Source organism: Asterias amurensis, chromosome 11, assembly GCF_032118995.1.
Source record: "Asterias amurensis chromosome 11, ASM3211899v1".
NCBI classification, from domain to species: domain Eukaryota; kingdom Metazoa; phylum Echinodermata; class Asteroidea; order Forcipulatida; family Asteriidae; genus Asterias; species Asterias amurensis.
Genome location: NC_092658.1, coordinates 9,924,888 through 9,948,968, shown reverse-complemented (window position 1 = coordinate 9,948,968; position 24,081 = coordinate 9,924,888). Strand labels below are relative to the sequence as shown.

The window sequence follows — 24,081 nt, the reverse complement described above, 5'->3', positions numbered from 1 at the left end:
TTTATGATATAATAGTACATGAAATTACTAAGAAAAATGTGTACTAATTTTGTTCATGTAAAGCCATCGCACCTTTTGCAAAGCTGCAGTTTGTACTATTTAAGAGTTAAATTTAAAACTGAAAGTCTGAAATGTTGATTTTCAACTTTCATTTGTTTTGTGTTTGGTATTTACATGCATTTATTACAGGACATTATTTCAAATATATCGTAGTATAGGCCCACTATGACATGTATGACTAATTAAGAGTGACAAGTTTAGTAACAAAAGCTGGCCAGCACTTTGGTAGACGTTTTGTTGTACAACTGCTACTGTCACTGGTAAAGATCTGAATTAGGTTAGAGATCGCCCTACAAGGCCCCCACTCCATACCCAGCAAAACTAGCCAAATGCCTGGTTTGGATCGGGGGTGTGGTCTTTTCTTATAGTATAAAGTATAAATGGAATTTATAAACATTTCAGTTCACCGAATTAATTTACTAACATTTAACTATAAAAAGCTTCATGTATTTATCTTTAAAAAGTTAAGTACTACATGCGTTTGTATTTAATTAATCCAAAGTTGACAACCTTTATCTAAATTTGTCTTACTTCGTGTGACAAGGGTGTTTTTTCTTTCATAGTTATCTCGCAACTCCGACGACCAATCAAGCTCAAATTTTCACAGGTTTGTTATTTTATGTATATGTTGAGATACACTTAGTGAGAAGACTGGTCTGTGACAATTACCAAAGGTGTCCAATGTCTTTAAGATAGTACTTTAGCAGTATCTTGTACAATTATTGTGTTGCTCAGTGCTGTAAAAATAATTTCAAAATAGCTAGATCGCACAGTTTAAACAATTGTCTAGATCTTATGCTCTTGGTTAAAGAATACAAAAGTATTTAAGAATAAATTATTGAGATAGCACTCAAGCAGTATCTCATTCAATCATTTTGTTTCACAACTGTAAAAATTTATATCAAAATAGCCAGACAGTAACAAGCTCATTAAAGTAGTATTTTATAATCTAAATTGCCATGATTCTATTGTCTAGCATTTGAGCTAAAATTGCATGCAAAAACCCCCCAAAAACACATCAGAATTAAGACTTTTTAGAAGAGCACAGACTTTCAAATAATGTGCATTAAATTTACAAACGGAAACAAACAGTAAAATCACATTACATTGATTAGTAAGGGACAGCAATTATAGCCAGGGTTTTTTCAGTGAGCGGGTTGGGGACAGGGGCCACAGGGGAATGGTCTTTCATCTGGGGGATGGTGGGGGGGGGGGGGGGGGGGCAGGGGACCCATTTGTCGGTGATTTGGTGGAGATAAACTTTCTGTATTACAACTACATGTGTTTTTTGGAGGAGATAACAATTTTGATTTTGAAGTTTGATTTTTTTCCCATTTGTAATGGGGAAAGTTGCATCTCTGTGGGACCACCTCATCAGGGAGGAAAATTGGATGATTATACCAAGGTAAAGATTCATTTCACTGTCTTTGACACACAACTTTTTCTTTGGTGACACTTTTCATTCATAGGGTGACAAGAAATTGTTTGGACCCGTTTAAAAAAACTTCGCAGTCGCAATAGTCGCGTGAGACGGGGGAAATTGATGCATATGATGGCATCTTAGTCTACTAAGGCACAATTAGATACCTCGATCATATGACGGCGCTCTCATCGAAAGATGACTTATCCTCAAAGAGAGAATCATCTTTAGATTGGATCCACATGATGGAAGCCATCTCTGGAGGCTCGGAAGAATCACCGCTGTCTTTAAGCGACTTGTACTGCAAAGAGAAAAAATAAACGCTTTCTAAGTGAAAAACTTCAGTACAAAAATATCCAATAAAAAGCAACAGCACTAAAAACAAGCATCACAGTAGAGTACACATTGATTGGCCAGACCAATATATAACAAAGAAGCACAGCCTGAGATCAAAAGTGTTTGTTTTTAACGGAGGGAGGAAAACTTGAGGGCCCGGAGAAAAACACTAGTGGCACAAGAGAGAACTTATGAACTCTTCTCACATAATTATGGCCTTGGCTGGGAGCCATGAGGCACATAGCCACCTAGAGCATGGTGCCATATAATTTGGGCCCAGATGCAGGCTTGCATTGTATCAATCATTAAAAAATGATAACTGGATGATACTAAATGGCAAGACAAAAAACTGTTGCCTCCATATCTTTTCTCTGCTGTGCATTTAAGAAGAGATTCACACATACATAATGATGCCTCTTAGCCTACCCCTTTCAAGAACAGAGTTTCTTGTTTGATAGTCTCTGTTTTGATTTGAATCCATCAAACTCGGCACAAGCTAGAGGGATGAATTCCAAGGGAGACAGGATTCAAGATGTACTGACACACTAAGTATTTAAGATTTGCGATGACACCATGTCAAAATCTCTTTTGTGAGAAGTGGTGGCTCTGAAAAGAGCCGGCTTGATCTGCTCGATGTTTTGGCCAGTGTTCTCTGACTATCTGCTGGAGAAGACCGAGACACTTACCCTTTGTAGCTCCATGTATTTTGTTCTGGTCTCCAAGGCCCATGATAAGAGCTCGGCCCCATCTGGAGGAATCTTAAACCCAGAGGAGTTCCTCTTACTCAGTAAATGCTGTACCCGACTCAGATCTCTGGATACAGCCCTAGGGAAAGATTAAAAGAGGAAAGCTCTTTTTAAAGGGATTGTATAACATGGGTTTCTCAGAGAAAATGTTTGTGCAAGATTAACTTGACTATTCCATTTATTGATCAATATTGCATTGTTACACTGTTTGGACAACTCGCAGTAGTTTGATACTGAAATTCACTCTTTTTGATTGAAACTAGGGACAAAATCATCTGCAGTTGTCACTAGTTTAGATTAGAGTGAATTTCAATTTATAACTTTAAACGAGTATTTGACTTCAGATTTTACTAGTCTTTGGACACGCAGTGCCTTTAAAAGTTACTGATAACTGACTGAAAACAATTTTAGAGTATAATAATGAAATACTTAGGTTTTTTAAGTTGCATCCTTGTCAACAATACAATAAATTAATAACTGTTGATTGGGGAAAATAACCAGGCAAAGTATACATTGTAACTAAACAAAAAGATGACACTGATCTAACTAGAGACTTACTTGTATCCATTCACCCTGGGGTTGCCATGCTTGGCATTCTTGATTCGTTCTTGTACATCTTTGGACATTTCATTGAAGGTGCTGGCAAAAGGTTGTAGCTCCATTAACTCCAGTTCAAACTTCTCTCTTCTCTCGGTCCTTGACGACGGTGAAATACCATCATCGACTGATACTGCGTCTCCATCTGTGCTTGGAGAAAGAGAAGACAAAAGTGAAGTGCTGGGCCCAACGTCATAAAATTCCGCTTAACATTCTGCTTAAAAACTTTCTGCTAAAAGCTAAGCAGGAAATCCATCAAAGTCAGTATCTTTGCTGTTATTCTGGTAAGCAAAATTGTGCTTAGCTACTTTTTGAGTTTCAGCTCCCTCTGTGCCTGGAGAAAGAGAAGTCAAGAGGGCCTACCTTTATAGATCTGCACAGGCATAAAATTCTGCTTAACATTCTGCTTAAAATCTTTCAGCAAAACTATAAAACGGTTTGTGTGATCTGGTATTTTGGCTGGTAACCTTTATTCTGATGTTTTTGTGATCAGCTACTTGATTAAATTCAGCACACTAATAGGATGGCACTTTCCCCCAGAATTTACCCTTGAGGTTGCATGGCCCAATCAATTATCAGCAATGTTTTGATTTTGTTTTTTGAAAGGTTTTTTTCTCTGACTGAATTTTGACAGATACAATGAACAAATTACATCATACAAATATTAAGATGGATGTGAAATAAAGTTGGCATCCTGACACTACCAGTAACTGATTTTTAGATTAAATTACTTACACTACAACCATTGTTTATTGTGTGTAATACTATAAATAAAAAGTTGGTACTTTTAATTTCTAAAAAACTAACTATTTAAAATTGAAATCTAAATTTTTGGGGTCAATTAAATATACAAGAATTAATTTATTTTTTATTTTCATTAACATTTTTAATTGTTAATTGTGAGTGGTAAATTTTATCTTTTTCACACAAGGAAAAGGAACTTCATGTACTTTTGAGCATGCCTAATAAAAATAAAATATAAAATTGAATTGAATAAAAAATTTCCTTGAATACATCCCAGTTTGGACTGACCAGTCTTGTATTGTGTAGCCTTCCACACTTGAGCGATTCTACATCACTGGTGCATGGGGCTATAGTGACTTATTCTTCTGCATTGTGGTGGACAGTACACATTACCTACTACTAGTAACAGCTCTACACAGCATGGAAGGACTGCTCATTGCAATAGTCAGCTGTAAAACTACATGACTTTTCTATAACTCTTGTAATTACAAACACAAACAACGCGGCAAACCTCAAGAGAAGATTCAACCCTGCCAAGAAGCTTCGGCCGCACTTTGCTCCACAGAGACTCTTCAATAAAATGCAGGTAGGCCTAATAACGGATAACTTTCCGTATGGCGCCATCACTTTTTCACTCATTTTAACAAAAAGGGATATCTCATTGAGGTAAATTCGATATTATATTATTTCATATCAAATGAAAAAGTGGTGGCGCCATACAGAAACTTTTCCCTAATAACTAAGGAAAGGTTTCCGGATGGCGCCACCACTTTTTCATTCGATATGAAATAACAGTATCTAATTTATCTCCATGAGATATCCCTTTTTGTGAAAAATGAGTGAAAAAGTGGTGGCGCCATACGGAAAGTTATCCAAAGCTAATATTCACAACTTGAATATAAACATTCTTCAGAGGAGAAAATAAAGTATGATTTTTATTGCAAAAATGGCTGATTACTAGACTCAGTAACCGCTGGGGCACTGTATTCCAAATTGGCCCGGTGTTGACTGCTTTGGTCTGGGGCACATCTGGTCTGGGGCACATGTCTCATGTTGCATCTTATACAAATTGAGTTGCCAGTATGCGGTGTTAGTTGGGTCTTTTTTACCATTTTGGGGGTATGTTTGTGCCTTGGTGTGGTGAAAATCATAGCAAATTGCTGACTGCGTTGTGAGGGACACTATAGATACGAAAGAATATGTCGAAATTTCAAGAGAAAAAGGGACAACGCCTTACTACGGGTATAGCTCTTCACATATTTTGGACAAGATGTTCATTTAAAGTACCTGAATCCGCAGTTGCCGTCCTATCCAATGAGGCATTGGAATCTGTTGTGTCATATCGGGCCTGAGTAGCACTAGGGATTATGGTTTCATTGGTTAATGACTCCTTGTAGTAGGGCTCCCCCGTACGTTCAAATTCAGGATGTTCTAATTCTAGACGACCAAGACTGTGATCAAGGAAAATGAGAGAGACAATTTTCATAATGATGATCACAATTTATATTTGGTACTTAATCAATAAATGGGCAGATAACAAGTTGACCCTAATGTATAAATTAAATAAACTTTTTAGACTATTTTTACTTTGAGTTTTCCAACTGTTGTTTCAGCATGAAGTTGTGTAATTTTGACACAGTAATTTTTTTTTTATAGTTTACAGTCCAGAAAAAAACAAAAGAAAACTTAACACCACAAAATGAAATATATTAAATACTAAAAATATAAATACAATCAAAATCTTTTGGTGAAGGTTTTTGAAGTAAAACCCTGGGTTAGTCAAAATTGAACAAATAATAAGGATGCATAGTATTGTGTTGTATCGGCTAAGATAAGAGTACTAAACTCAAGTTTTGTGTGTGTGCACATTTTTTACGGAACAATCGCAGTAAAACTAGATTTCAGATAAGGTAGTTGTGTAAATTTATTTTGACTTGCCGTACAATTCTAAAGTTCAAGTGGCACACTGTAAAAAACACTACAGGACCCAGTTTCATAAAGAGTTGCTTAAGCACAAAAGTAACATGGAGCACAAACAAATTTTGCTGATCATAATAATGTTACTAGCCAAAATACTAGTTTGTCAAATGTACCCGTTGTGGTTGGTTTTCTGCTTACTTTTGCTAAAGAAAGCGGAAATTTGTTCAGCACTTTCTTCTGCTTGAACAGCTCAATGAAAATGTGTCCTGTGTCCAATTGCGCAGTTTGATATTTTTCTATTGGTATTCAAAGCATTCATACACAATGTCCAGTAAAGTTAGAAGTTTGTAAGCTATAAACATAAAGGCAAGACAACTGCAATTAGCCAAAATTAAAGAAAAGGAAAAAAGGAAAATTCCAGCAGACACAGCAAGACTTTGGGTAGGCCTACTGTGTTTTCAAATTTTATAGCGAGCTGTGAGAAACTAAAAAATGCAGCCATGTTGATTTTCTCCCCATTAAAATAAATGTAATCAAACTGATGAGTCTGGAAGGAGAACAGTCTGGTCCCTTTTTGTTTAATGTAAATTAGCCTTCAGTACTGTTATTGGATACAGGGTACATGCCAAAGATGTTAGCAGCTTGATAACGGTGTGTGAAGAATCGTCTTGACTTACTGTTTCCTCTTGTAGACAATGCAGCCAATAATAATACACACAACGATGACAACAACAACCACGCCAGCCACGATAAGACCAATTGCTACACCAGATATACCACCTATAGAAATGAGAAACACCAAGACCATAAATTATTATAAGACCGATTGCTAAACTCTGACCCTTGTGACCTTAGAAGCCACACATCTTGATTGCATAAAGTACACAAGACCCTGGTTTATGGAGTCCCTCAGTCGCAGACTAGCAGCGCCAATTTTTTAGCTTCTTACTCCGTATTGTATTTCAAGTATATGATCAAGAATGGTCAATTAAATTAATATTTACATAAAATTTTTACTCCTCACTGTTTTCTGTCCCTTTTTAATCATGCAAAATTACAGGAAGAACTTTTACTTAACCCAATCTCTTGTCTGGGATGTTTCTTGTATCTTTGCAGTGTTTTTGTGTTTGCTGAAATTATCCAACAAATTAAAAAATAACCAGATATGTCTAAACCCTATATCCAGATGGGTGTCTGTGCATTTTTTTGACAACTGAAAAATTACAACTTTTTAATTAATTAATTAAAGTACTTACCACTGGCTTGAGCAGCAACTGGCTCAATACAAATAAGAACCAACACCAACAAGGCAGTTACTGCAGATGTCATCTGCTCCATTTTAAAATCATTCAATTGTGAACTAACTCAGTAATTCCGTCTGCAGGGTCTTGACTCAATTCCCTTATTGTTCGTCTGTTTTTACCTGAAGCAAAGGGTTACAGAAGTTAAAGAAAAAAATCAATTAACCAATGTTAGATGCGAAACTGAATAAGAAGACATTTTCACACATTTTTAGGGGACAGAAACACAAAATCTTTCAATGCTGGCTTTTATAACAATGTGTAAAACATGAACGTGAGTAAAGTGAAAAAGACAATACTAGACACAATTGTTGCATAAATTCTTGTTTTTGGGTGAACTTTGTGAACCAAGATTGAAAAAGTTCCAGTGTAATTGAACAGAGTAGTCATGATCGTCCAACAATAAGCGTTTTGCTTCACACTTATTTTATAACCAAATTTTGAAACTTCTTTCAGTTTGTCATATTTTGAAATTTCTTTCAGTTTGTCATATAAAAATTAGCTTACCTTCCAACAAATCCTGTTTAAACCGACACAGCCACACCCCTTCTACTCTAGTGTATACTAATACGTCTGAATGTTTAAACAACTCTGCCTTAATAATCACAAGCGTTAATGATATCCACTACCTTTTCAGCAAATAAACCTGGCTAGACTCATGTTCACGCATAAACTGCTATCACAATAGATCCAGAGGTGCAACTCATAGGGCACTTATGTCAAGGCACACATAAAAGTTTGCTCATGTCATGGCTGTATAATAGTACATATTGGGAGTGCGTCGTCGTTTGTTGAGATGTTACAGTTGGATGCACATGAACTACGGGGCACCAATAAAACTTAAGGGGAACATGTCACTTCGCCCCTGCTTGGTGGTGGACAGAGGTGGGCCCACACATATCATAATTGTTGTAGATCCGTATACAAACAAGGACAAAGGCCATGACGTAGGAGCAGCGTTTCAAAATCTGAAGGTTTTTTGTTTTGTTATTAGTTGTCACGGCTTTGTGAGCAAACACGTCATAAAGATGTCAACCGAAAGTACTTCAAAGTTATGAGAGAGTTCATGGTAACGAGGGCAATTCTTTACAAAAAATAGCTTCAAAACTTAATTCTCAATTATCTTGTTTCAAATTTGTAAAAACTACTGATTTTGGTATAGATTTAGTTTAGTTCTTTGCGGTCATGATTTGGTTTTGAAATATGAAGTTTTATAATAGTTTTATTGTGGTTGTAGGGTCTGTTTTATTATAGCCTTTTTAACAGGCATGATGTTTGACCCTTGGAAATCGGTTATTAAAAAGATATTAAAAACAAGGGCTGAGATAATTTTGTCAGCAGCTTCAGTCTTTTATTACAAATTCTGCTGATTTTTCAAAACCATCATGTCATAATCATTAGAGTAGAGAGAATATCACGCCAGTTGAAGTATTTTTCGGTTCTCTTCTGTCTTGTGATTATGAGACTCTTTTTATTTATTAAATTCATTGTTATTTAAATTATTTTACTTTTTGAATGCAATTTATGAAATTAATACTCTATTGAAAAATCTCAAATGAGTTTTGGGGGTCTTCAAAAAAGGTTCATTTAAAACACTTAAACATTTTAAAAGTAAGTGGCGATATACCAATTGGTTCAGTTTCAGGACATAATAAATTTAAAATATAGTAATTTTTCTTATTGTCCCAGTTCAAACTAAGCGCTAAATATTCCAGGAATTTTTTATCAAAATACTACCTCGGGACTTCCTTTTAAAAATTTGTCTACAACTTTTAAACTGCGATCAGCTCTGCTGATGATGTACAGAGGCAATTATGGGGGGGGGGGTTTCAAGCAAAAAATAAATAAAAAATAATTGCATTTATTTGTTGATTCAATTTTCAATCAATCAGTCGTTCAATTGGAGAAAAGACAAAAAGAGTAGGTTGGCAGTGGATGTTTTTTGGTCTTTCCAAGAAAAAATAAATTAATGATCCAACAAGCACCCCTTGGTCCTCAGAGGAATTCTTTTAAAAAGAGCATTGTAATTTTAATTAAACCAACAATAACTTGCAAAAAGGTTCAGAAAACTATATTTTTCTTGCTCAAATCTCAGTCCAAAGTCATGTTTTCATCGGAGTATACAAATATGAAATATGAAACATAATTTATAATAATATTTATAATTTGATGAATTCCAAGAAGTACCAGTCAAATAACAAAGTGTTGTTTATAATATTACATTTTAACAACAAAGTAAGTTTTTTCCTAAACCAAGTAACTGCTAACTGGGGCTCTGTACTTACAATTTTTGTATACCATCAACCTCTCCCCATTACTTGTCACCAAGAAAGGTTTGGATAACTTTCCGTATGGCGCCACCACTTTTTCACTCATTTTTACAAAAAGGGATATGTCAATCAGGTAAATTAGATACTATATTATTTTATTTCGAATGAAAAAGTGGTGGCGCCATAGGTTTTTTGCTAATAATTATTTTGAGTAATTACCAATAGTGTCCATTGCCTTTAAGCCATGGAGGATGTATAATCATAGAGGAATACGACAGTGAGGCATAAGTTACAAAATAAGAAGAGTTGATCAGTTAAAAACCAAAAAAGAAAACTATCAATTTGTCACTGAAGTTACCATACTGTACTTACCATGGGAACAGCAACATCAATGCACCAGCAGAGTGTTGGCCAAAGGGCCAAAGATTATGCTGAAGAATGATAAAACGATGTCAAAAGGCCAGAGAGTCAAATTTCAGCTGTCATCGATCGATAAACGATAGTGACTTTCTACAGCCCATGCTTTAAGGAACAGTGACTAGGCGAAAACCACAATAAACCCACGCCAGGGCCTCAAAGAACCTGTCTACCAATTACTTTTGTTTTGTTTACAGAAAGTTGGTGGAAACCACTAGACTAGCTAGAAGTCCTCTCATTAAAAAATTTATTCTCCAAAATGAAACATCTTGTCCTGAAAGAATCAAGATGTTTTTTTGTCTATTGTAAAATTCGTGTTTCAAATGTTTGAGTCATACTCTTGAAAGAAACCAAACGAAAGTTAACAACTTCTCTTCACCCATGGGTTTGAACTACCTACATTTATGCAGGTTTCTACAGCAAGGATGGAAACTGGTTTCCATTTATGAGGTGTCAAACCATTTCAGAAATTACCTTTTCCTCAAAAACTATGTTACTTTATCTCAAACCAACAGCTCCCAATTGCTTGTTCCGAGTATTAAGTTTTCAAGCAAACAACTATTTTGAGTAAGTCCAGTGCAATCTTAATTCAAGAATACCATTTTTAGCAGTGTGGGTTTGTTATTTCTTGCATACATGGTTTGTTTGTTTCTTGCATTTTATGCTTATTTACATGAATGGGTGGACACTTTTTTTCACAATGTGCTTTCAATAAAGTCAAAGTCAATTCAACTGATTCTTGTTAGATTTCACACTATTTTATTTCAATGAAAAAAATATATCTAAAAGAAAGTGTGTTTTTAAAGAAAAAGAAAGTATGAACTTAAGAAGCTTGCATCTCTATGCATATTTGCAGCCCCATACCAAGAGTGGCTTTTTATCCTTGTTTGGGATGAATGTAAATGTGCGTTAAAACAAATTAATATAAATAAACACAGCAGGTTAATCAAACACAAGTTTTTGACTGTTTACAATTAAGTGATAGTACAGAAACATACCCTGAAAAAAATATGTTACTAAAAAGTAAAGTCTTTTCATATAAAAACTATAACAAAGTTTAAATTTCATAGAGATTCTGGGCAGAAAGTATTGTTAACACTTCTTTCATCTGTTAGATAAATGTATTTAAAAAAAATATATATATATATATTTATATATTATATGAGCTGCAGAGAACCAGAGTCACAAACGATAGACATTATCAGTATTCTTGGTTGAAAACCTGTCACTGCTAAGCAATATTTTCAAGTGCTTAGCATTTGACCATTTACCTTTTAGGCAATATTGATAGCCTGTACTCATTGGTAACCCGTCTCTGCTCAACATTTTCTTGTAGTAGCAATTTTTTGTCATTTAATATTTTATTTTTGGAATAGTACTCTGTAGCCCATACTCATTGGTAACCTAACTCTTCTAAAGCCGTGTTCGCATTGGACTAACGTTTTACCGAGACAGTGGTTAACATTCCAAAAGGGGAAACTTACCAGCATCCGCACTTGGATTTATTTGACTCGGGTAAACTAACCGAGACAGTGGGTAAACTAACCCCCTGCGTGACATTGAATAGTTCGATAATCACGAAAATATTATTCTTCCATGACAAAACATGTCAGCTTCTTCGGGCCACGGATGGATGGGAGATTTAACCGGGTCGTCGCGTCCGCATTGGACTTTCTGGCTCGGTTAAACTGACCTGGTCAATCTTCCTGGGCACCTTTGGCTCGGTTAAACTACATATTCGGGTCGGGTAAGTTACCTGGGAGGAAAACTTCCTGGGCTGTTCGCATTGGACTTGAAATGGGTAAGTTACCCATTGGCTCGGTTAGTTTACCCAAATTAAGTCCAATGCGAACAGGGCTTAAGCAACATTTTCTTGTGCTAAGCAACTTTTGACCTACATTTCAGAATAGTACCCAACGGCCATTACTTATTGATAACCTGTTTCTGCTAAGCAACATTTTCTTGTGCTAAGCAACTTTTGACCTACATTTCAGAATAGTACCCTGTAGCCTGAACTCATTGATAATCTGTTTCTGCTTAGCAGCATTTTCTTGTGCTAAGCAACTTTTGACCTACATTTCAGAATAGTATCCTGTGGCCATTACTTATTGGTAACCTAAACTCTGCTAAGTAACATTTTCCGTAATTGTTTGATATTTTAAAACATTTAGGTAATAGTACCCTGTACTCTGTACTCGTGGGTATTCTGATTCTGCTTCCCTTTTTCTTTTGCAAAGGAAAAGTTGTAAAGAAATTATTAACAAAAATATGTATAAAAAAATATTGATGCACAACCGGCAAGGTTGAACAAAGCAAAATATTAACAACTTTCAAAATAAGATCTACACATCATAAGAGAAAATTGTATGACTTCTTCTTAACATGGTGGAATTAAACATTAATAAATCTTTGGACTTATTTAAGTAATAACATCTTTGTTCTTGTTTACATGTCGTCATCAGTTGCCAACACAACAATAGAGGCAGTAACATGGTGTTCACAAAACAATTAACAAATTGTAAAATTTAGTTCGGAGTAATAAAAGTAAAAAATAAAATAAAAATAGCAGTCACAACAAACCCAAACATCCACTGTAAAAAACTCACAACCTTTCAGCACTATAATCCTTTCCTGAGAAACTAACTTTTGCAACCTCAGTAATTCTGAATACAAGTTTTTTTGTTACGGGCTGCACATTTCACACCAGCAGCTGAAAGTAATAAATAGTACTTGGGTAATACTTTTGCAAATAAAAGTGAATATATAATTTAAAAAAACACAGTTCCCAATTGACATCGGACAGTGTAATGTTGGCCATATTTATGGATGATCACACATCAATATTGAACACACAGCTATCGGTATGCGTTATGCATGTAGCAACATGGAGGTAGACACAGTGGTTTATTTAAATTCCTTACATGATTAGGTGTTGAACCACTGGAAGAAAAAGGTCTGTGGTGAACCTCTAAGAGACACCTTAACAGGAGCTAGAAAATACCCCCCTTAATAATAATAATAATATAATAATATCGAAGTCTTATATAGCGAACGTATCTACCAAACAAGGTACTCAAGGCGCTGAGTATATACAAACTTTCAGAAAGATAGGTTATTGCAGTGATGAATTCTGAGACCCAATTATTTAGCACCTTATAAGGGTTTACATGGTGCTACGGCGCATTAAGCAGCCACAACCAGGTACACCGGGGCGAACCTCTTCTCTTTTCGATAAGTGCACTGGGTTCTTTTACATGTGTTACACAACACATGGGACCAACGGCTTTACGTCCCATCCGAAGGACGAAGCAATGTTTAAGTGTCTTGCTCAAGGACACAGTGTCACGGCTGGTGATTCGAACCCACACTCTGCTGATCAGAAACACCAGAGTTTGAATTCGGTGCTCTTAACCGCTCGGCCACGACACTTCCCTTCACACACACACAAAAAGAAATACATGTTTACAAGTTCCCATTTTCATCTCTCAAGTATTTGCATGTGTCAATCCTTTAGGGGTGGCTTTAACAAAGAGTTGAGACTAGTCTTATCTCGAGTTAGGACGACTTAGGACTAGCCTTAGGTTCTTAATAACGGTTCTTAGGTTCTAGAGTCCTAGGACTAGTCCCAAGTTAGGACTATCTTTGTGAAATCGACCCCTGTGTTCTCCTTGAAGGGTCTACGTACTTTTGTAGGACAAAAAACACAATGTCCACAGAGTTACACTAAACGTATACTTTCACCATCCCTGACAATATTACGCTGTACTTCTTGAGAAATGAGTAAAACAATGTCATGAAAATAATTTTCGTCTCAGTGTTCATGAGACGAAAATGATTTTAGAATGTAAAAACGTATTTTCATGACATTGTTTTACTCATTTCTCAAAAACTACAGCACCTCAGCAACTAATATTTTAAGATACGCTTTCTACTATCTTTACCTTCAAACGGTTTAAGTTTAATGCAAATCTGTGGACATTGTGTTTTGTGTTACAAAAAGCACCCAAACCCTCTAAAGCACTCCTGGTAGCCTACACAGCTGAAAAGACTGCTTGGTAAATTTCTTTGCTAAGCATAAAGAGACTGGGGCCCTAGTTGCAGCTTGGGTATCCAGTTTCTGTTAAGCAGTATTTGTCTGTGCTTAACAAGTTTTTATACTTACAAGTTTTATGAAACTGAAAATGGTGATACTGAAAATTTGTCTTGTGATGAATTTTATTGCTTTGTGAAATTGGCCCCTGAGTGGCTGGAGTGAGATCCAGTTGCCATGGTCATTCCTTCTAATTAATTATAAGGCACACACAAGGAAACCCATTTTCCCAAGAAAGTTTCTTTACTGTTGTTCTTATGTACATAGGCAGTAAAGTAATAAACATCTGTATTTACAAACTCCAATCAACATAATTGTGTTCCCCTTTTTGCTTCTTTTTAATCAGTGTGTAACAGCACTGGACACCTTCAGTAATTGTCAAAGCCCATTAATATCACTTGGTGTATTCCCAATATGCATACAAAAACAAACCGAAGAAATTTTTGACTCAATTGATCATAATTTTCTTTTTTTAACCTCCTGCAACATCCCCAGGGATGTATTCCACAGAAGTAAGAGAATCATATACCATGTGGAAAGTGCTTCGACCATTTCTTTGGCATTTATTACCAGAAACTCCACATTCTGGATACAAATAGTATTAACTCTTGTTGAGTTTTCAACAAGGCATTTAGCTGAGAAGTAGCATGCCAGAGTTATTGTATCAGCCTCTTTTATAATCACCTCAACATGATTCCAAGAAGTACTCATTTTCTTAACCAGCTGAATGTGCTTGGTTTGAAATAACTCAACATGAAGACTCCGATGCTGGCAGCTGGAACGCACATCAGGTAAAACAATGCTTTCTCAACAAACTGTGGAGGCAATAAAAATGGTAAAATTTAAACAGAAATTATAAGAAGACAAACAATAATTTGCAACAACAGATCTGGCAACTGGGACATTATATCATTGCGGTACCCGCTGCCAAAACATAGGGTTCGAACTGCCTCTAGCTACCGGGCAATCTCGATAGTCTAGTTGGTAAGACACTGCCCTAGAGTTACAAGGGTCGTGGGTTCGAATCCCATCCGAGTAATATGCCTGTGATGTTTTCAACAGGACTTTGGAAAGTACTGAGTATACAGTGCTAACAAACATTGGTGTATATGGGTAAAAATAATTAAATTGATAACTGGGACATTCCAATAAGAGACTGTCTTAGAGCAACCAAATTATGAAATTCACAACCAAATCCAAGTCCTGCAATATAAGATTTTAGAGACTACAGAACACAGTTCTTCACGCATCGGAGATATTTTGTCTGATCCATTCAGCTAATCCAAAATTAAAAAGCATAAACAAAACCCCAACATTATGAGTACAATGTAGGCAGAATTCACCCCCTCCCATAAAACAGGATGAAAGTGTCCAAAGAGGCTGAATTTGGACTGTTATATTCACATGCATACATATGCCTTAGAATTTTTGAAATGGAAAAAATACTCTCAGTTTACCCAGAAATTTCAACATATCAAAAAAACCAATATAGTTTTGAGTTTCCATTTTCCATTAGCCTTTTTGAGATATGGTGGACACTATTGACCCCTTGCACGCACATCACACACGGCGACCAATGCCACGCTCACCATGTTGTTGGGCAGTTAGGTTTACGTGTATTAACGCAGCGTCGCCTAAAATGCACACTTTACTGCATAATGCGGAACATAGAGTTATATATGAAAACGTACAGTGAAATTGCCCACCAGTATGGCGCATTTAAGATTTTTCTGCTGATGACGTCGGGTCAATGGCAGTGCGCTGTTTGGTTTCAGTGTGCATGCATTTATCCAAGCCTAATAGGGTTGTAGCATTGTGTCTGCCATATCTCAACAAGGCTTTATGGATGGGCCACTCTATAAAGTTCAAAAACTTTACCTTATCTTGTCTTTTCCACTGTTGTATGACAGAATGATATCGTATGCGACTGAATGTCACCATAGTGTATAATGGAATGTATTTCTTCGGCATCAGCCAGTTTAAAAATTTATCCACTTTCTTCTTTAACAGGAACCACCTGGAGTTCACGAGGGATCTCATCTGTAAATGCAGAAAGGGAAGTTCATATCATTAGTAATTGTTCTTTTTGTGCTTACTATACCATTTCCATTGCATAACGCTGTAAACCCGAAGCACAGAAAGGCGTGCTAACCTCCTGTCTGGTGCTTACTGCACAAAAAGACATGAGTCACAATGCAAACCATTGGTGAAAGCGCAATATGGTTGCCTGATTTTTCTGCTAACCTGTGAAATACAAATGCACCTTATCCAATTTTGAAGGGGACGGAAATAAAATGAAACAAAAGTTAAATTACATATTGTGGTTCTTTTCAAAAGGAATGTGTTTTTCTCCTCACAAGGTCAACCAGACAAGATGCAAACAATGTTTGGAAAAATTTTGAAGGAAAAAAAAGTATTGCAAATTGAAAAAGTCTTTGGTGGTTCATAAAAAGTTTGATGTTTACTCGCCTTACCTCAACATAATTATACATGGCTAGATCACACATGGCTTGAGCATCAGGAGCTCTATGTTCACTGAATGCAGGGAGTACTTTAGCTGGGGGGAAAATGAGACAGGTGGTTTTAAATATGGTGTGCAGAGAAATCAATAAATCAAGTTCTGGTGGCTTTAGTCATCGGCGTGTGTGCTCTTGCACTTCAGTCTGTAACGGCTAACAGACTGTATGATCTTGCATTCCTCCACGTCTTGTAGTTATGGTAATGAGCATGATGTACTTGTTATGAATGCATCTACCTGCACTGGGATCAAGTTCTGGTGGCTTGGTCATAGTGGTGTGGCACCTCTAGTAATGAGCATGATGTACTTGTTATGAGCCCAATATATGGAGGGCTGGAGGAGCTAGCATGGTGCATGGCGAGTGCATGGACAGAGAGTGTGATGTGCTATTTTGTTATTCTGTTCGGGCGTCTACTGGGGCTATGTTTAGTAAGCAAAACTATCGCATACAGCCTTAATATCAAAGCTACCCCTCAACCAAGATCAAATGGTACCTGTGAGTACAGAGAATGGTTCCTATATTAGCTTGGCAGCATAAGTTTAGGCTGTTTACTCCCAAGGGAGGTGATCTGATCTAAGCATGGAGCTATAAGGAATTGTATAAATGGCCAAATCCATGACTCTAAAGAGGAAAAAGTTACTTCCTTACCAAAATCGTTGTTATATTTCTCCAACAACTCTTCCAGTACAACGCAGTCCTCGAATCCCTGATCCACAAAAACAGATAAGAAAAACTTTAATTGGTGGATATTAGTACAAAAAAGAAAAAGAAAGAAGACAGCAATATAAAAGGTAGATTGTAATCACATGGGAAGACATAAGACATAAGAAAACTTTATTGATCTCCAAAATTGCATTGCTCACACAAGTTTTTAAAAAACAACCCAAATATAAAAATTTCTTTGAGTTTGAAAACTTACACAGTTCATTCCTTGTCCGTAAAATGGCACCATAGCGTGGGCTGCATCTCCCATAATCAGAACTCTGTCCTTGTAGTTATAATGGGAACACTGTTGAGGTAAAGAAGAATTAATCCATTAAATAAATCCAAGTGAAGTGATTTATTTATTTATTTGAATGTCCAAGTACAAGAAGGTAGATGTGCAACTTTGTTAAAAAAAAAAAAAAAGAGAGTAAACTTTGTGCGAAGTTTGTTCACACTATTTCTTTTTGTTTTTTTGCTTCTTTTCTTCAAATGGGACATGAAGCCCTGTGTGTCCTGTGTGTTGTGTGTATAGACGATGTGACCTATTTTTACATTAAAACCGCCCTCTGTTGAAAAAACACTGTATACGTCATGTTTCGCTGGGCAAAAAGACACAAGATTGCACGCTCTTTCTAGCTGACTGCCACAACACAAAGGTTTTCCCCGGCGGTATGCGCGCAAATCATGTTATGGTTTTCGTGTGACGTCAGAGGTCACTCGTCTATAAAAGAACCCATTAAAACACGTATTGCCAAGTGAAGATTTTTTTCCAAATTGTTTCTGGCAGTGGCTGCCAAGTGCGCCCTAAGCCCCCAAATGGGTTTCATAATTCATTAACTTCAAAACCTGTCTGTAAAAGTGTGTCTCTGTGTTCCTATACATGTAAGACTACAATACTATTATGATTACTGTTATGTCTTAGGTTCTCCGAGACATTGATAAGTGCTCACTTTGATCGACACCATCGGTAACCCACGGTTCTTCAGAAAGGTTTCTTTGATCTCCTTTTCTCCTATGAGGGGGATGGCATCAGGAAAATACTTTCTAAAGAAATCTAACCCAGCCGTCTCTCCTTCGTTCTCGATCTGATCAAACTGTGCGAATGGCATGAACAACGTGCATGTGAACGAGGCATCCATGTTGGGCAGTGCTATCATCATGAACTCATCCCTCGGCCAGATATGAAGGTAGTTTATTCTGGTGGCAAACTATTAACAGAGAGAGCAAAGAGAAGACTAATATGAACACAGCATAAGATCAAAGTTCTTAAAACTGTTAAGCAGAGAGTGATATTTATTTTGGTTTTTCCCTTACACAAATGTGTGCAAGCACTGTATACTCGGTACTTTCCCAAGTTCTGTGAACAAAAATCACAGGCATGTTACTCCGGTGGGATTCAAGCCCGCAACCTTTGAACTCGAGATAAATGTTTGACCAACTAGACAACTGAGATTGTCCGGTAGCCAGAGGCAGTTTGAATCTATATTCTATATTTTAGCTGAAAGTGATAAGCTATTAAGCAAAAAATTATCAGTAAAACGAGGGCTCCGTTTTCATAGAAATTATTGCTTGAAAAATGTCTGATGAAGCAAGGCATTGTTACACACCAGGAAACAAATTTAATAGCATAAAGTCACTGCGAACTACTCAACCAAGTTGACCTGTAATTGACATTTCAATGAGGTTTTCTTAGTATACCTTGCCTTCTTTGGGTGGTATACACAGCTCCATATACCCATGAGGTATGTATTCCTGGCTGTAGCTCATACGTCCAAGTCGAATCATCTGTTTCCGGATGGCGGAGTAAGCGCCATCACAGCCGATGATCAAATCTGGCTGCACTGTCATCTCAGACCCATCCTCTCTGAAGATGTGATACAAAAACAGAGGTATGAGAATAACCAAGTACGGTTTAGGACGACACCTATAAAAATCTCTTTTGAGAGTAGCAGTGGCTCTGAGAACAGCCGGTGTGTACTGCTCTAACTATACAAACCGGCTCTTCTTAAAGCCAACACTATTTACAAAAGAGATGTTTACTTTCTGTCACCGCAAAACTTGCTAACTTGGTATTTTCCACATGTATAGCTTGAAGTCTCATCTTAGGAAAACAACCCTGACTGGCCGTTTGCCCATTAACATTGTTAATGATACCTAATTTTGTTCACTTGCTAAAATGTTAGAATACTCGAAAACCACTACCACCCTCTAAGGTAAGAACCGTATGAATGTAGATGTATACAATCACACTAACTGTACAAATTTAATTTCAAAAGGTGGTAGTCTTTTGGAGATACCGCCTTAAATCCGGAGCACATTAGTCCATGCAGGAAGAATAATCCACAATCTAAAGAAGTTCACAATATGAGAATCTTTACTGCGGTGATGCTTCTAGGATTCATATTTTTGGGGTATAAAAAAACGATATTTTCTCCATAACCACATTACTTCTAAGTGAAAAGTTTCTCAAAATGCTTATTACTATCCAAAGCTGCTGTAGGCTACTAACTAAAAGTTTTCATTGCAATAAACCTCATGCACATGACGTCATTTCAGTAGGGCGCCCTCACCTAGAGGTCAAAAGGAGGTTGTTCACTGGCCAATCCTGTGCGCCGCGCATACAAATCTGTGCGTTTCAATTGTTTTCGTCACCGGTTTTCAAGATGGCCGCTGGATGATGTCAATGCATAAGGTCTATTAATTTTAAGAGGGATTACCAAACGGAATACAGAATTCAAATTTGGAGCCACCTTCAGCAGAAACAGGGCTCTCACATGGATGGCATCAACAACAATGTTTTGCATTTCACTGGGGCAAAAAACAAACAATTACTTCTTGAAAACGAGCGTTCCTTTGTCCAAATTAGCCTGGAGTAGCTTGTGGGAGAAGTGTAGTTGAATGTTGGGATACTTTTCAGCCTCTAAATAAAAAACACAAAAAATTATCAAAAAGAGAAAATATTTTCATATTGAACAGAGTTGAAATAATGGTTTTTGCTCATTTCTCAAAAGAGTTTGTATATCTGAACACCATCTAAACACTAAATAGTAAGAAGAAAAATGTCATACCTGTTAGAAGTGTTTCATTTAAGAGACGCCGATCCACAGACAAGATGAACTGTATGAAAGGAAAAATCCTGAAAATAGTAACTGCTTCCAACTTGACTTATTGAAATAATTTTCATGAAAAATATAGAAACTGTTGCAAACTGCATACAAACCCAAATGGCCTATGTTATAAATTCTGACAATCTTTTTGTTTAACACTTTGTCAAGATGGTCTGGGGTCACCCATGAGTGTCAGGGTGATCCTGTTTCCTTAACCAAGTGTTTAATTATACACCTTTTATTGTAAATGTAATGTGTTTTTATCTTCTCCCTTTTTGAAGGTTTTGTTGAAACAAATAAATAAAACAAATAAAATTATTGTTATTAGATTTGTTGTTTTATGCATATATTGGGATACACCAAGTTAGAATACTGGTCTTTGAAATTACCAAACCATGATTGGTGAATAACAACTTTATCGCTCTGTGTGACACACACCATGATATTCATCCGACTGCATGTAGGTAAGTGCCCGAGTCAAGGGGTAAGACTGCTAGGGTAGTAGTCTATAACGTTTTGGTTGGAATATGGTTGGAAGAAACCTGAAACTTATAGGAAATAGTAAAAAAATACTTTGTTCCTTTAGAGATGTTTCCTTTGCAGGCACACTTGAATTAACAAATGAGATGGTATTGTTTCCTAGTTGTCTAGAGAAAACAAAGCCCTATAATTGGGCAAAAACTTCTCCATTGTTCTAACCTGGCCCTCTTTGCCATAGGGTTGAGATGACAGTTTGCCAGACAAACTGTGGATTAACCGGGCATTCATTGGTATTCCATCATGCACAATCTGTTAAGAAAACAAACATTGTATTTGTTTTACAATTTTCATAACGTTTAGAAACTTGCTCGGAAGCTAGAGGCAGTTCAAATCCCATATTTTAGCAGCGGGTATCGCGCTGATTTAATAGATGGAACTTTGCAGTAGGAATAAAAAATACTACTATGTAAGCACTATTCACTTGGTACTTTCCCGAGCTCTGTAAAACAAAAAATCACAGATATATTACTCAGGATGGATTCGAACCTATAACCTTTGCAATTCTAGAGCAGTGTCTCACCAACAGGTTTCCTAGTCTTAGCTAGGTCTTACCTAGGATACAAAATGCCTCTAGCTACCGGGCAACCTCGGTAGTCTAGTTTTTCACAGACACTGATCTAAAAATGCAAAGGTCATGGGTTTGAGTGGAAAGTATTCGGGAAAGTACCGAGTACACAGTGCTAACACACATCGGTGTATATGGGTAAAAACCAAAATTAAATTAATTTATAAACTTGTCATTCTTTGCGAATGTACATCTATGTAAATTTGTTTCAATAGATATTCATACCTGCTCTTCCAATCCAACCAATTGCAATGCAGCTCTCCCTCTGACAGACAGTGCCAGGTTAATGCTTCGTCCACTCACATGTTCCAAAGTGCGAATATCTGATGAAGCATGCAAATTCATCCAAACAACAGTAAGACAGCGAGATTTAGGCAGTTGCATGGTGATGTATCAATATATATTTGGTTTGTGGTAACACCATGTGTATATCTAACTGCCAGGTAGATTATGTTCTTTTGAGAACTTGTCTTGCTTTACTTTATACTTCCGTGGAGTAGATTTTTGGTATTCGAGAGACTTCTCATTTCTGAAAAGACATGTCCTGACTTTTAACTTTTTAAGTAGGCCTATGTTTCACAACTACAGTTATCCCTATTATAACAATTTCTTGGAGCTAGTAAACAAAAGAACAATGTGCTTTACTCAGAGTGCTGGGTAAAAATTGTGAGTGCTGGAAATTTTTACCCAGGCCACACAGCATGGCCCACCGTTGCCACAACAGTGTCTTATTCAGTGTGTTGTGGAACACATAGGTATGTTTTGACCCTGTCATAGTAATATACCTTCTCTTGCTTCATACAGCTCCACATTGAATCCACGCTTTGCCAACAGAATAGCTTCAAGAGATCCAACCTGTCAGGAAGTTATAACAAAAATAGATAAATAAAAAATGTTTTTTTTAAATTCTTTTTTTGTATGCCTGTCGCCAGACACACAAGGCCTGAAGGCCACTTCAAGGTGTGGGCTACAATTTTTTTTTCCAGAGGCCATTGCCACCTACTCCTAAGGCTGACACAGGGTTGCCCCTTTTACAGTCCATACAGATGTAGGCTTGGGTATCATCAGTCCGAAGCCTGGCCGGTAGCATAGAAAGCACTACCTCCCTAATTTTACGTAGCAAGTGTCACAACCGAACCCACACTCTGCTGGTCAAACACCAGAGCTTGAATCCGGCGCTCTTAACCACTCGGCCATGACTTCCCACTTGAAATAGGCCCATTTGGATGGTGGTTTAGGAATTTTTTTCAAGATTGATGCTCAGACGTTAGTATAGAGAGAAAGGGGGGGGGGATACTTCTTTAAAAAGGAAAAGTTTGTGTATTTTGTTATAAAATAAAATAGTGATGTATCCCATTTACCTAAATGAGAGTAAAAATGAGTAAAAATTAGTAAAAAAGTGGTGGCACTGTCAGGATACAGAAAGTTTTCCCTAAAAAGTTCTAGAAACTATAACGGCTCTCTCTGCTCTGCTCACAAGGAGCCTTGTAGGCTTAGGCTTGTTTCTAGAGACTAGAGTAGAACTTAGTAGAAGGAGGGCTGGGGGGGTGGGGCTACCACAGACGGTGCGGCCCCACTGCACAGTCAACACTACAGTGACAGTGACACACAAGCGTTGACGTTCACTGGCACGTATGGAAGTGATACAGACATGAGATCTGCAGGTGTGGCAGGTGATTCTCTCCCCCCCCCCCAGCCCACCTTGTTGAGCTGTTAATAGCTTTCTTTTTATACGGTCTCATCAGTCTACCAATGGTTTAAAGAGAGCTATTTACAGCTCAATACCCCCCCCCCCCCCACCAATCTATGCATGGGCATGGGGAACAGTACTCCTAGAACTTTTCGTTCGGCTATCGTAGCCGAACGAACTATAGTTCTAGGTAGGAGTAGGGGAACAGCACACAATTAGGCCTATAATAAGCCTATTCGCAATTGCAGCTGCGCATGGTGACAACGCAATAATAGTATATTTCCCGTGACCTTTTGACAATAAAAAGGTCACGGGAGAGAAACAAATTGTATATTTCCCGTGACATTTTGACAATACCAGCGGGTATTGTAAAAAGGTCACTCACGGGCGAGAAACAAACTGCGTTGTAAGTACAGTAGTAACACTAACAGACACGCGCGTGCGCAGCTGCAATTGCAAATAGGCCTATAGGCTTTTCACAAACTTCTGATTTGAATCTCCGGGTGACAGATTTCCCTATCATGACACCGGCATGTAACATTGGTGTACCTCCGATGCTCATAGGATAGACCCAGTGACTGGGGCACTTCCTTTTTTCGATGTTTTGACATTATCGGTCATTGCTGACCGATGTCAAAATTTCGAAAAAAGGAATCTAGCGCCCCAGGCCCAGTCACTGGGTCTAGCTCATACATACCTTTCTCTCTGTATGCATCCAACATCACCAATGAATCATCCATCAACTTTTCAGCAAAACATGATTTATTAAAGTTAAACCACAAAAAACAAGCAAACAAGAATAAATAGAAAAGCCTAAATTCCCTAATAATATAAAAAAGTGATCGAAATATTGTTGTGTATTGTCATTTGCAATCAGCTATAGTACATACCAAACCTCCCCCGACAACAGCGACATTTAGAGCAGACGACGAATTCATATCGGTGCTACCCATTGTTATATAATGATGATAATAATTAGAGGAGTCAAAACAATCGCTACGTCTACCACACACTACATGTATTTATTACACGTTTCATAACCATCATCACGCAG

At 37.2% G+C, this 24,081-nt stretch overlaps 2 protein-coding genes across 6 annotated transcripts; both read right to left on the bottom strand.

The window, feature by feature from the left end:
• Window positions 1-1,273: 1,273 nt before the first annotated feature.
• LOC139944651 (uncharacterized) lies at window positions 1,274-9,965 on the bottom strand. Of its 3 annotated transcripts, none has more exons than XM_071941715.1 (7): window positions 9,767-9,965; window positions 7,080-7,246; window positions 6,501-6,603; window positions 5,191-5,354; window positions 3,121-3,304; window positions 2,503-2,641; window positions 1,274-1,781 (listed from the first exon to the last, which is right to left on the bottom strand). In XM_071941715.1, the coding sequence occupies exons 2-7, from the start codon at window positions 7,159-7,161 to the stop codon at window positions 1,653-1,655; spliced, it is 801 nt and encodes a 266-aa protein (XP_071797816.1). In that variant the 5' UTR covers window positions 7,162-7,246; window positions 9,767-9,965; the 3' UTR covers window positions 1,274-1,652. The 3 variants fall into 3 exon arrangements, with proteins under 3 accessions (XP_071797816.1, XP_071797817.1, XP_071797815.1); XM_071941716.1 differs by lacking the exon at window positions 9,767-9,965 and adding an exon at window positions 7,754-8,179; XM_071941714.1 differs by lacking the exon at window positions 9,767-9,965 and adding an exon at window positions 7,632-8,178 and having other exon boundaries at window positions 1,275-1,781.
• Window positions 9,966-10,603: 638 nt separating this feature from the next.
• Window positions 10,604-24,043, bottom strand: LOC139944650 (kynurenine 3-monooxygenase-like). 3 transcript variants are annotated; one of them, XM_071941711.1, is made up of 14 exons: window positions 23,918-24,043; window positions 22,123-22,192; window positions 21,563-21,660; window positions 20,932-21,021; window positions 20,194-20,242; window positions 19,958-20,045; window positions 18,824-18,989; window positions 18,076-18,333; window positions 17,340-17,429; window positions 17,069-17,126; window positions 16,376-16,458; window positions 15,780-15,941; window positions 14,586-14,716; window positions 10,604-13,243 (listed from the first exon to the last, which is right to left on the bottom strand). In XM_071941711.1, exons 1-13 carry the CDS (start codon window positions 23,978-23,980, stop codon window positions 14,609-14,611), a joined length of 1,383 nt encoding a protein of 460 aa, XP_071797812.1. In that variant the 5' UTR covers window positions 23,981-24,043; the 3' UTR covers window positions 10,604-13,243; window positions 14,586-14,608. The 3 variants fall into 3 exon arrangements, with proteins under 3 accessions (XP_071797812.1, XP_071797811.1, XP_071797814.1); XM_071941710.1 differs by having other exon boundaries at window positions 10,604-14,716; XM_071941713.1 differs by lacking the exon at window positions 20,932-21,021 and having other exon boundaries at window positions 10,604-14,716.
• Window positions 24,044-24,081: the final 38 nt, after the last annotated feature.